The 14,456-nt window shown below is 39.2% G+C and overlaps 1 protein-coding gene across 3 annotated transcripts; it reads right to left on the reverse strand.

The window, feature by feature from the left end:
* Window positions 1-982: 982 nt before the first annotated feature.
* On the reverse strand, window positions 983-12,802 carry LOC115413818 (guanine nucleotide-binding protein G(I)/G(S)/G(O) subunit gamma-7). 3 transcript variants are annotated; one of them, XM_030126925.1, is made up of 4 exons: window positions 12,700-12,802; window positions 9,082-9,227; window positions 7,244-7,359; window positions 983-6,989 (listed from the first exon to the last, which is right to left on the reverse strand). In XM_030126925.1, exons 3-4 carry the CDS (start codon window positions 7,322-7,324, stop codon window positions 6,864-6,866), a joined length of 207 nt encoding a protein of 68 aa, XP_029982785.1. In that variant the 5' UTR covers window positions 7,325-7,359; window positions 9,082-9,227; window positions 12,700-12,802; the 3' UTR covers window positions 983-6,863. The 3 variants fall into 3 exon arrangements, with proteins under 3 accessions (XP_029982785.1, XP_029982786.1, XP_029982787.1); XM_030126926.1 differs by lacking the exon at window positions 12,700-12,802 and adding an exon at window positions 12,508-12,674; XM_030126927.1 differs by lacking the exon at window positions 12,700-12,802 and adding an exon at window positions 10,695-10,844.
* Between the last annotated feature and the right edge of the window lie 1,654 nt (window positions 12,803-14,456).

A 14,456-nucleotide genomic window follows, 5' to 3' on the forward strand; every position in this document is an offset into this window, starting at 1 on the left:
CATAATCTCCTATTATTCTTATTAACTGCTTTTATTGTATTTGCATTTATTGTCATATTTTGCATTTATTTATTTGTAAAGTCTAAAAGTTACTTTGGATTATCATAATTAAATGATTTATATATATCCTGAAACACAAGCAGAAAAAGCTTTAGATTCGAGTCACTTAAGTTAGTATTAAAACTTTAAAGTTAATTTCTATACTTTAGTTGTAGTGTATGGTTCTAAAGGTAAAGACCTCTGAGACTTAAATCCTGAATTGTTCAAGTATCTAAAATAGTTTCAACTTTGTGTAATTTCCCCTCACTCCATCCCAACAGCAATGAAGAAAAAGTACACACTGAGAATTCTCTCTGAAGATATAAGTATTACAATGATACTGGCCACAATTTTTGATAAAATGCATACTATTTACGGTCAAATAAAAGCACATTTTTGGGAGATGGGACCTCTATCCTGCACCCAAACCTCCCAGAAACCCAAAACATGGAAATGATCTAAAAAGGCAGATGTTTGGGTGTTCTAATGAAAAGCCAGGACCATGATTCAGACTATAACCCTATATTTAATACAAATGTATACTTTGGAACATTTTACTGTGAACATAATATAAGAGTTAAAGGATGTAAGCTGTTGGTATTTTAATAAAGCTACCATCCCTGCAGGTGGTACACTGTATATCTACTTTTGTACATAATACACAAATCAGTAACTTAGAAAAATATGAGTTTTGCAAAAAGAGAATTGTGAAACCTGTCATAAATTCAAAAATCTCTGTTTTATCACTTCCATTGTAAATGAGGCCTTTATTTCAATATATTCTGAAATGAAATGATGGTTGAACAGTGAGTATTGTAGACAATTATTTTTTCCACTGTCAGATTTAGTCTGAGTTTTTGTTAACTATAAATAATATGACAATAAACTACACAAAAAATAAAACAAACTGCAATTAAATGAAGAAAAAAAAACACAAGAGGAATGTCATTATATCATCTTTTTATTAATGTTATCTACTTCTCAATAGCATCTTTTTTTTTAACAGCAATATCCACAAAATATTAACAGTGTGCAAGAAAACATGAGTTATGGCACATCAGAGAACAGTTACAAAAAATAGATATATTTTCTTCATAATCAATCAAGGCAAAAAAGATACTGTATGCATACACAGGAGATCAGAACACAAAAGATGAGTCTCTGGAAAGGCTCCAAGCCGATTCCATGAGCTATCGATATCAAAGTCCAAAAGTGAGGAGCCTCAGCAGAGGTGAATTCAACCAGGCTCATTTTACATTTGTCACAACATCAGTGGATTTCCATCCATCTCCGGCCTTGTGTTGTACTTTAAGACTGTTCCCTCTGTAGATCTGACAACCTCCACACCAGCATAAACATGATAAATGCCACTATAAGGCAATGACCAACGAATCAGTAAAACACCTCAGAGGATTTCAGTCAGCTCTGTCTGATTGTGAGCCCAACCAGATATGGAATGATTGAAATGACGATAAAAAAAGTACAATTAGTCAGACGTGATCAAGGTATGAGTGTTTGTGCATAAATGTGTGCGTAAGCAGATATGTTCTGCTTTGTGTGTAAAGTGTCTGCAGTTGCGATTCTCAGACAGAAGCTGTACCTCGCAAAGACATTTATAAGAAACTGGTTTTCCTTCCTGGAACAACAATAATATATCAGGTATTTCCTCAACATGACAGTAGTTCAAGTTGAGGGTAAAGCCACATCTAAATGTCAGAGTGTGGTTTGTTTTGTTATATCAGCTGGCTGTTGTTTCTGGTTGAGTAACACTGTTGATAAAAGCCTTAATATGTTAAAATCATTTTTATATAAATCGTTCATGTAACAAAGATTAGGGCTGAATGATATGTACAAAAAAATCACATTGTGATTACTTTTGTTATGCTTTCTGTGTATATAAACTGATTTTTCAGTATCTTTAATTTGCATTTATTTTGATTTGAAGTTAAAGGTTCAACATGTAATATTTAGTGGCCTAGTGGTGAAGTTGCAACAGACTGAATTCTTTTGGCTTCCTCTTTTATGGTGGCTGCAAAAATGTAGATGTCTTTTGTTGCTAATATTTGTTTTTATCCCTTCTGGACTTTTTAGTTAAAGCCCTTGTCTACACTCAAACCTAGTAAGCGACAGTAATGCACTGGACGCCAAAGAAGACATTCCAAGTTACTGTAGAAACAAGGTGGTGCAACATGTTGGACTGATTTTTGAGAGACTATACACTAATGAACTTATGTTGAAATGTATATTCTTTTTCTGCAACTAGATCTTCCCAAAGGTCTCACACTCTGGACCTTTAAAGTCTAAGGCATCAACAAGCATCAACAAACAGCAGGTAATATAATGTAGCTGCAACAGGCTGCGGAACACAAAGAGAACATCTGTGAATTAGTCAGCTTTGCACAAATTATTTGGTTATTATTAGCCAAAAGAACATCCTACTCTCAAAGTGAACAATTTTACTCCTTCGCTCTGCTGCAGAAACTGGCGAGCCTCTGACTGCACAAACAGAGGCCACACATGCTGTTCTCACTTACACTCACCCTGTCACATGACCTCTCCTCCGGTCAAGCCAACCCTGACCTGGATTGTGCAGAGCTGCAGTAACAAAGCATTACGGTTTGACACTCTGCATGACACTGGGGGCACTTTGTGTTCTTGAACACACAGTGTCTTTCTCGCTCTCTTCTAAAACACACACTCATGTATGCACACATCATGTGCATAAATCACACACACTCACGCATACACCTCCTTTTTTCTGTTCTCTGCCTACTTCTGCCAAATCATCCTTTTCAGCTCCCAAATGCTTTCAGCTAACACACACCACACTGATGCAAACACAAACACCCTCAGCGTCTCTGTAACAGTCAGGCTCTCGCTGTCCTTTGGGAATGGCCTCCGTTCACTCTCTGTAAAAAGCCATGAGAGATGAACTGAGGCTTTGTTTCAGAATCACCTACAGGGAAAAAAAGTTAAAGGTTCAGTGTGAGATATTTAGGGACATCAGATGGTGAAGTTACAGACTACAACTGTGCAGCCCCTCAACCTCATCTACAATGGCTGCAAAAAACAGAGATCCGTCATTAAAGCCAGTGTTTGTTTTGTCTGTTCTGACATTTTTATTTAAGGGGGTATTGACTCTGGCCCACACGCAAACATAGTAGGTGACAGCCACCTACTACAAAACCGAAGAAACAGAAACTAGAAGCTTCTGTAGAAACTAGGGGTCAACCAATATTGGATTTTAAAAGACTGATATGACAACAACAGTTCTTACTAGAAAAAAAATATTGATCACTTTATATCACTGCGATCATGGAAAAAATGGATACCGTGGAAAAGTGATTTCATAAGAAACTACATAACTGAACTTAACATCTAGATGTTAACATAATAAATAACAAAATTAATAAATAAGTAAAACTGTAACTGACCATCAATGCAATTATCAAAATCTAGGCGATTTTAGGTACAATGTACTTTTTTCTTTCTATTTCTGGTAGAAACACAACAATGCAACACAGCAGCAACCTGCTCTTTCTGTAGATATCACCAGCTCATTCTAAGATACAGAGCACACAGCAGTTCTTATTTTCACATGATTATACACGGCTGAAATCATAATTATGAACATGATAACCCATTGATGGAATTACATACTCTAGGTCCTAAATCTTGCACATAATAGTGAAAAGACTATTATATGACAATTACTTGTTTATCTTCCATGAATCTGGGTGAAAACAAAACCTAAAGGAGGACTAAATACAACATTTAATCACATTTTTGGATATTTTTGTAGTGACCTGTGTGTCTTTTGTCATCTATTTGGATATTCCACCCACAGAGAGTTTGCAGAGTGTGTGTAACCTGTCAACAGCCTATATTTAATGTCATCCAAAGTAGAGTTCTGTAAAACTCAGTAAATTACAATAATATGGTAATTTTTTTTTCTCATAATTCATGCATGAAGCAGAGAGAAAGTCAATCTATAGCGTGCATGTGAAGCTTCATCCACAGGCAAAGTGTTGTTGAATCTGAACTAACGAGCTGCTGAAGTGTTTCACTCTGCAAACTCTCTGTAGGTGGACTATCCAAATACAGCCTTAACCCACTGATTTGTGCAAACTCTTGTATTCAGGAGGTGTTAGTCCATCATAATAGAAACAGCTTGCCTCTCAACACCTTTGTAAAGACTCCTAACTCCAAACAGCTCAGTGTGGGTCATAGTGACCTGGTGAATCAAGAGCAGAAAAGCAGTGGGATCAAGTCTTTTAACAGTTGGTCCATCAGCGGCTGTGGTCCAACCCTGCTCTGTCACTGTGTTTTTTTTATTCCTCACAAAAGCCTCAGGGAAGTAAAAGCTAAAATATATAAAAGACAACGAAAAGCACTCATATTTCACCAATCACCTGACAGAAAACACTGTCAATGCTATGCTTTACAGCTTCTTTAAAAAGCAACTGCAGAGGAGTGTATGTGAATGTGTGTTATGTAAGTGTTGTCCTACTCGTCTGACCAAAACCAACACATGAGAAAGAAGAAACACTGGTGGCTGTTCCTGGTGTTAGGACACATGAGAGGTTGGTTCTCACCACTGGAATGAGGTCCGATGTTGATTCATCCTCTAACAGGATATAATCCTAACCCTAACAGGACTTGTGTTTCTATCCTACATTATTTTAAAAACATCCTCATCAGGTGTTGTGTCTGTATCCGTGGGTAAAACCAACCTCTGCTATCGCAAGCCTCGAAAAGCATGAACAGGCAAAAAAGAAGAGGTGAAGACAGACAGAAACCTGACTGACAGAACAGAAGGTAGTACTAAAAAAATCATTGAACATCCACAGAGGGGACTCCGTGTTTAGATTTTTGTATCTTACAAACACTGTACAGGGTAATACTCAACTGACCAGGTTCCATGGACTCCATAGAAAGAAGAAACTCAAAGTAAAACCCAAAACAGCTACTCTCAACTTATCACTTCTGCACGTCTCAAAGAAAGTTTATACAAGTAATTTGTTTGTCTTATCTTCATTTTTTTTTTCTCTTTAAATCTTCAGTTTTTACAATCAAGTTTGGTTTTTCAGAGAGGAGGAGCGCTGTGGAGGAGAGGTGGCATACAAAACAAGAAACCAAAAGGCTATATTCTTTTTCTTTTTAGGGGCAAACTTGACTCTTATTGTTTCCATTCCCCTCTGAGCTCACATTAATGTGAGATGCTTGACTGGGGAAACTGGAAATTTCACAGTTATTCCCAATTTGTTTAAAACCCAAGATTAATCATTTAAAACCGCAACAAAACAAAGCTTAGGCACCTCCATCTTTGCAGACTATCCAATGTGGTAAAGTTACAACAATTCTGCTACTTGAACCAATTGAACATGTGGAAAAAGTGAAGAAAGAACAACTTAATTTTGTCTTTTGAGATAGCTTCATTTTTGCTCTTCAAACTTTTCTCCTCCAGTCTCACAGACTGATTTTTCGCGGTCGTTCAGTCTGTAACCTCGCCCTCTCTCAGGGTAAAGCACAGGGAGGTTTGATATACAGTAGAAACCTTTGTTTAAGATCCTAGCAGGTTTTAGATTAGGTGTTACCCCTGGATTAAAATCAGATCTCCTGTTGTTTCATTAAAACTAGCATTTAATGTCAGACAGGAAAAAGAAACCTGATCCACCAGGGGCAACACCTACTATGTCAAAAATACTGCAAAACAATCCCAAAAAAATGTACAGTATCATCTATTTGTTAAGTAATAATTAAACAAAATATCAAAACGTACATTTAATTCACAAACAAGTATCTCTTAAGAAAAATGCAGTAAACGTCCGGGGTTAATAGCTTGAGTTCTGTGTAAAGTGTGTTCCTTTCATACAGTAGGTGCAGATCTGACGTCAGCTCAGACACAGATTTCAACCGACAGCAGCCTCATGAACTGCAGTGGAAAACAGAATCAGTGACTGCAGATCAGCAGCTACAGGAGACTTTCTGTACAGGTTGGCACAGCTGGAGATTTGGCCAAAGGCTGCAAGACGGCCACGGTGAGGCCACAGGCAGAGAGGCCACGGCCGAAGGCAGGAGGGCTGTTACTGATACAGGTTTGGGTGGGAACATGCTATAGCCCAAGAAAGGCGAAAGGCTTTAGCCACTTGCTCCAAAATGACTTCAACCCGCCATGGTTTAGCACAGGCAGGGTTTGAGGACAAAGCTGTCGCACCTAGTCAATTTTTAACTCCCACATACTGTATGATGAAGCATTTATTGAGCATTTTCTAATAGGACACCAGTTCGTGTTTGGCCTGGTTGGCAGGAGCGCTTACTGCCCACTCTGATGCCCACATGTATCCTCCCACTCCCTGCCTTTGGCACAGCTGTCCACCCTTCACCCAACCCCTCATTTTAAAGGAAAAAAATCCAGTTTCCGACTGATGATTTAAATCCAAATCCCTTTTCAAGTTTAGCTGACACTTGGAGTTAATTTACCAGCATATATGAATATCACCAAAGCACCTTGGTTCATACTCAGTGATATACTGATCTCAGCCACCGTGAGCACAAGATACCTGCCCCCTTGCTGTGGCTCCAGAGTATGGCGCTTTTCCAGAGTGGCTATTTTGGGAGTGTTTGTGTTGCTATGTACGTGTCTATACGTAATGTTAAGAGCAGGGCCCTGTAAAATGTATTTGCAAGTGTGGGTTCAAAGAGAATTTGGGAGAGCTCAGGATCACTGTAGGTGCTGAATGTGTACATTTGCATGTGTGTTGTGTCTCTGTGTGCATGAGTGAATGCGTGTTTATGTGTGTGTGAGGGCAGGAGAAGCGGAGCTATAGGATGATGCACGGTTTCTTGTCCTTGAAAGGGTTTTCAGAAGTGGGCACCCCAACCAGCAGAGGGTCGCTACGAGCGTGCTGCTCACAGTAACTCATCAGGTCTGCCGCTGCTTTAGACACCTGACAGGAGAGAGGAGGGGAATCAAAGAGGGCAGGAGGCAGAGACAGGAAACAGAAGAGGGAATCAGATGGGACAGCATGTGGAGAGAAAGTGGACATGAAGTAGAAAAGACAAGATGATCATAGAAGATACAGAGTAGAGGGAAAAGGATTACAGCAGCCACAAGAGACGAGGTAAAAACAGAGGAATGAAAAGGTAACATGAATAATAACACACATACTCCCACATATGTGTCAGAAGACCGTTATCCTACCTTAATGCGTTCGATCCCTGCCTCAATCCTCAGCTGTTCCACCAGTTTCCTGGCCTGGGCGATATTATTAGTGGTAGACATACTGATCCATCAGAATACACCAACACCGGAGAAAACTGACAGAGAGAGAGAGGAAGAGAGAGACAACATATTTACCACACTGACAGTGATGGATTACCCGATCAAATATGCCGGTATGCATGATGTGGATGGATATGGAGGAAGAGGAAGAGTAAAGTAGGGAATGTACTGAAAAGGAACACTGAAACATGAAACATTCTGACGGTGCAAATGTGCATACAAACTATTTGGCTATGTTTGGATTTTAAATCATGTCCTGTGCATTGAATTAAGTGTATGCAGTTACTTTACACTTAAACAGAATTCTTTCAAATAATTTGCACTGCCTGGTCAATTCATTGGAATGCTTTTATCTTGTGGTTTTAGATTATGTCACTCAACATTTATGACATACAATGCTTAAGCAATGTTACAATATATCTCACAATATTTATTTCAGTCTAAACTTGCATTTTTTTTTTTTTGGCAACAATTTTGTCTTCATGATAGGACAGTTGGACCACTGTTTAAAGTCTTCTCCAGCAGATCCTGCAGATTCCCATTGGGGTTCAGGTCTGCACTCTGCAGTGTCTTGTACTTCCTGAACAAATCTTTCACAATTTGAGCCTGGTCTGGTCATATAATAGTATATTCCAGTGATATTTGTCAAACTTAGGTCTCATTAAGCCTTTGCTACCTGACCGATTCAGTCTTGGTCTTGACTCAGTCCTTGTTTAGATGGTTTTGACAACAACACTAATTAATGGAGTATTAGACCTGTTTTCTGAAGCCTTCATGTAAACACTTAGCTGCAATCTGCTAAAATATAGAGGAAAGCAACTGGGAGGACATGATATTACCTTGTTTCATTTTATTTTTCAAACTGCTATAAAGTATGAACTTTATATCTTATGGTAGTGGCAGGTTTTAAGTTTTAAGTGATAATAATACAGAATAGTAAATGTGTTTTAACATGTGTTAATGTTTTAACACATATTGGAATTATTCCTCACTAAAATGAAAACTTGCTGGGATAAATGGTCCACTGTCCATCTACACTGACTGTACAGTGGCCTGAATCTTGGTCCCAGGAAACAGCACTGCAGCAGCTGCAGCATTACAGCGCCACCCTGAGGCCACCATGGAGTGGTGCAGCATTAATAATAATGAAGAAAGCATGGCAGTTTATAATGAGACTACAATTTAAAAGGTTAAACAATATCTGTGTCACTATACATTCAATTACACTGCTCTACAATTTCTTAGAAAATATCTGCTTCAGACATTAAATGTGCTAAATCGTACATACTTTAATAAGATGAATCAGAAAACAAATGACAAAAGTGCTGGTTAGCTCATGTCTTCAGTATATATGATGGTGTGTTACTACACATGTATGTTGGTTTATGTTCATTTATACAATGAATTTATAAATGTTCCACTAGAAATAACCTGAAAAGTGGATGTATTGTAATGTGCAGACACTGTTTTGAGGTAGATCTGTAGCTCTGAAACAACCATTCCTTTTGAAAAAAACAAACAAACAAAAAAACATTCTCTCATTAATTCTCAGAATTTCACATTTTGGCCCAAGACTGTATCTTAGAAACTACAACCAACAGCCACTTTTGACTTAATTTTTCTTTATTAGTGACTCAAATTTGGTAAAAATTTAACTACTTTCATTCTGGAAGCATTTTACTTGGAGACCAGTGTTTTTCATGCACAACATGCTGCACATACTTACATACAAGCACACAGATGAACTGATATATTACCTGACTGGTGGTGAGCAGATAGGACTCTCTCTGAACACAGATGTGAATGGATGCAGGATGTGAGTGTTGCAGCGGGCGGTTGAAGAACGGTTACCAAGTCAAAACAGACAGAGCTGGACGGTGGCTGAGCTCACATTTGTTTAACACTGTAGAAAAGAAGACAAAGATACATTCATGTAAGTAAGGTGGCTGTACACATTAATATACAATTGAAAAACCTGATCATCTAACATTTTTAACACCACATGCACTTTACAATAGTTTCAGGTTTTGTCTCATAGATTAGTGTGTGCACAGTTCAGTTACAGAGTTGTGCACATAAGGAAAACAGCAACAAGACTATCACTTTTCCATCACTTGCAGTTTGGATCAGAGCTTGACTGACAGTGTGTAGATTGTAAAGGCCAATAAAATAACCATAATTTGGAAAAGGAAAAGGCTGATAGATGATTAATCATCTGATATTGCTGCCCACACCCTCCTTCCACTTAACTAGCCTTGACTCCATCATAAACTACACAACATCAAGTTCAAAGTATTTAATCAACAACTGTGAAACACATCAAACTGGCTGTAAAAATGGCAGTGGGACTGATTTTTGTTTTCCTTCAGACAGTAATTCCAATATAGAGGCTTAACATTAGCCATCAGCCACTATAGGAGCCAAGTTCTGCAGATTAATAGATCTATCTCTCATTTGGATGGATGCTAACAACCATTTAAAAATTTACAACAAGCACAAGTCTATACACGTCATGAATAAAACCTTATTTTGTAATCACAAGAGTTGCTTCGGCGCCAAAGCTGTTCATTTATACAAAAATATCAGTCACAAGTTCACTTTTCTCCACAAACTGAACATAATATCCAAACTGTCATTAGATGGTGCATTGATGTTCCAGTACAGTACACTTTAATGTTACTGTAATACACACGGTGTCCCAAAACCACCTGAAAACCTTCAGTTTCCTGCTTTTACTCTACACACATACACTTTATACACACGCCACATGCAGCACAGTACTATGATGGTTTTACGACTGTGCCTCACTCTGTGTTTCTGTCTGTCGCCCTCTCTCCCGGGAGGAGAGTCCTGCTTTAATTACTCCTGCTGTGGAGTAGCTCAGAGATTCATGTCTGTAATTAGGGCTTTTGTGTGTGTGTGTGTGTGTGTGTGTGATTGCATATGTACTGTGCGTGAGAGAGAACAAGCAACAGAGAGAAACAAATAAACAAATCCAGAGACTTCCACCCTAACACCTGCAGAAATTACATCTTCCTTTGTCTTCACACACATTTACTACTGTTTTGTCTTTCATTTCATTGATTGTCCCCCAATTTACCCCTAATTGTAATCCTAATCCTAACTCCAAAGCTAAATCCTAATCCTCGCATAGACTGTTGCCGCAAATTATCCCCTCCTTTACGTCCCCCACGCCTGTTTCTGACCCACTGTCTTACTGTGCATTGCATAGATTCACCTTTATCTCCTCAAAACATGTGAACCCTAAAATCTATTGGTTATTTCCACCTTTGGGCCTGAATGTATAGTGAACAAGGGGCCATAATGTGGCTGTGCTAAAAGATTCTGTAAACTGTACTCACTGACACACATTCATGCTCTTTTCCTGTCAGGTTTCATTGCATCACTGACACTGACAGACTGAAGTGTAAGGACAGAACTGGCTTCCACAAATTTAGTGCAATTTACAACAAAAACCGGGCACCTTTTGGAAAAATGTGCTGTTACGCTGTGACCATCTACTTCCATCATAAATGACAGCATCTCTTATAACTACTATTAACCCTTTCGTGGATGAATTATGAGATCCTTAATCAAGATTTTTTTCCTGAGTGTTTGTATTCCTCTTTAGGCATTAAAAAAACAATGCAATTGAAAAAATTTTTTATGAACCTATTTTTCATGGAGTTGCAAAAATGTCCACTCAGCTGGACACCATACGTTTAATTTTTGATGCAAAAAACCATGTATTTACTGTTATAATGTGTGAAAAGTATGAAAGAAAAACATTTTAATGCTACTAATTTGTTGTTTTGTCACATTTTAACATACTCTAATATTAGTCATTACTCACTTTATGGAGATAATATGAAAAAAAAGCTGTTGTTGTTAATTACAGTCAAATAAAAAATAACAAGCAATTATTTTACACTCTGCCATGTTACTACAGATCAGGTTTATCAAGAACAGCAAAGTTACAGTAATGGTATGAATGTCAGTGTATGGGATGATGCATGAGCGCCCAATGTGTTAGATGATATGGAACTAAAACAACAAAACCCATGAATATACAAGGCTACAGCTGTAGAATAACTGTCCACTGTAGTGACAACCATGCATGAAAGGGTTAAAGTATCCCTCTTGTAGAACATGCTGCACTTCACTAAAAAAAAAAGGAATCAAATACAAACTTTTTGTCCAATGTAAACCCAGTTGGATTTATATCCAGCCTGTTGATTTTCCTAACTTTTGGCTGTGCTACATTCCAAGCTCACAGAGGTAAAGTGTACTCTCAAAAAACCCATCACAAACACGGATTTACTGCCACACTGTAGTCACATCTGTCTTCTCCTATACGCCCCCCACCCTTCAAACTGAAAACATGTTCATGGAAAGCCGATGCAAAAAAAGACGCACGGAACCTGTACAGTACACACTGGTCATTTGTCATGGCCTGGACTAAAACTCATCACCAGAGCTGGACAGGCCCTGACCAGCACAGCACAGCACAGCACAGCATAGCACAGTACAACACGGCACAGCACGGCCAGCAATCCCACCGCCGCTCTCACAAGACGCGCAAAAATGCATCAATCCTTATTGATCCTCGCGGCTCCTGAGCGCGGATGGGCCTACAGTACGAAGCCATGTCCTCCGCTATAGGCCCCTGCCTGCTGATCTGCCGTGTGAAAACACAATGCGGGCATTTTGATGGATAGAACAGCATGTCCTCTCTCTCCCATGGCTATCCTCACACACCACACACCACACACATACGCATATATATTTATATATATATATACACACGCATACGCACAAGCGCGCAAGCACAAGCGGACCTTGTGCACATAATCAAAGACAGGGATATTTTCCCCCAAGTGAAGACCACACTAGACCGCTTCAGGTCTGAAAATAGGCCCTGACTGTTAGCCGTGGGAGCAGGGTGGTGACATGTTTTGAGAGAGGCAGGCTCCAGCAAGCCAATATAAACCCATCCAGCGACAATGGGCAGAAGACGGGAGCGCATGCCTTTATGTTCCGCTATTATGCAAATTGATCGGCATACGGCCTATTTCAGCAAGTAAAAAAAAAATAATAATAATAAAAAAAAATCCTGAGGTTAGGATACACTGGCTTGTGCGTCCTCAAGAGTCCAGGCGAGCTGTAGGAAATCTTCCACTGACCCTGTCCCCGGTCCTCCCCACCCTCTCTACCGGCAAAGGGCTGGGGAAATCCGGATTCGTGACACTGATGAAAGCCCCCTTTCTGCTGCAGCCGCCCTCGGTTGACGAGAAGCCGGGGCTGAAGAAGCGCACCGACACCTTTACAATTATTATACACAGGGAGAAAAAATAGCCGAATATCTACAAACTCACCTCCGAATGCGCTGGATTGGTGATTTAAAGGGCCAGATCCGCTGGTTTCCTCACCCTCTCTGCTCGTTCACTCCCCGTCTTCACCGAGCCAAACGCCTCCCCCTCCGTTACCACTGTCTGTCCACTCCTCAGCCTCCCCCCTCCTCCCTCCTCTACCTCACTCCCTCCCTCCCCTCCTTCTCCATCCGATCCGGTGACAGTGGCTTTAACCCAGGGGTTCACAACCAAACACTGTCAGACATGCACACGCATCAGCACCCCCAACAAGAAAAATACATTTCCCATCTTCAGTATTAGTGATGTGTGTGTGTGTGTGTGTGTGTGCGCGCGCACTTTTCTACTGGCAGGTGTGAGAATCTGTGCATATGTCACAACTAGGGTTGTGTATTGACAAGAATCTGGCGATACGATACAAATCACAATACTAGGATGAGGATACGATATATCATGATACTGTTAAAAAGGCAATTTATTGTTTGTTTCTTTTTTAAAAAAAAAAAAAAAGATTATTTCCTGGAAGAATTGAATTACACCAGAAATATACACAAATACTAAACACATTTTTATTTGATCACAACAGGATCTGATGCTAGATCATAAAATTTTCCTGTGTTAAAACTTAAATTCTGTTTTACAGACATTACAGTTTCAGATCCTGTTAAAATGTTCATATTCTATTAGTTCAGAACTAACATTATAACATTATTTAAGTTCAGTCCCAACAAAGGAATTACCATCCGCCTCTCAGACAGTAAAAAGTGCTTTTAGGATGCGTAAAGTAACCATTATTTATTAAACCAGTGTTACAGTGTTGAACAAAAATGAACCTCCGCCATATCTGCATTTGAATAAATACCAAACAATATCGATACAGTACTTTTTAATATTGATACAGTATTGTGAAATGACATATTGTGATATATTGCTGAACCAATATTTTCTAACACCCCTAGTCACAACAGTATGTAGATTATAAATGACATTCCCTGAAGTACGTTTGCTGACTTGCTCTGAATGTGCTTAACTATTTTTTTTTTCTTGATCCCCTGAAAAATGGACACTAAGAAACTTCCCCAGTTCACCTAAAACAGATGCAGAAATGTACACATAAGATGCATCTGATTCTGTACTGGCTAATGTGGCTATTTCTTATCATCAGTAGATCTAATATAGATTTTTATTGGTTTATTTATTTTATTTTACAGTACACGCTTTGTATTGTTGGCTCTGATACCTAACAGGCTTCTACAGAATCCATTCTTCATTGCATGGAAAATAAGTTACAGTTGCAACGACTGTGTGAAATGACACAGTTCACCCATATTTACCACATTCTGCTTGCAGATTTTCTACATTCACCATATTTGCATTATCTGCCAATTGCATGTTGGTTATAGAGCACAGATTAAAATAATTGTAACACACATCATGGTTTTTCTGCTGCAAGTTTGACAAACACTTCCACGAACTCAGCCCAGCTCCCAAGAAGTGCATAAAAAAGTGTGTAATTTTTCATCTGATATGCACATCTGGATCTGTGTACAGCCACTTGACAGTAAATAAAAGGGCACTGTTCTGAGGGAAACACTGGAATGAGTTGACACACGGTGGCGCCATTGTCTCATATAAAAGCCCATCATCTTCTCCAGGGAGGTGTGGGCCGCTCCTTCTATTCCTGTCAGGCCCAAGCACAAAACAGCCTCCGTTTTTTCCACTGAGCTGTGGTCCACACTCCTCCACAAACACAGAGCTGCATC

Source organism: Sphaeramia orbicularis, chromosome 22, assembly GCF_902148855.1.
Source record: "Sphaeramia orbicularis chromosome 22, fSphaOr1.1, whole genome shotgun sequence".
Taxonomy (NCBI): Eukaryota; Metazoa; Chordata; class Actinopteri; order Kurtiformes; family Apogonidae; genus Sphaeramia; species Sphaeramia orbicularis.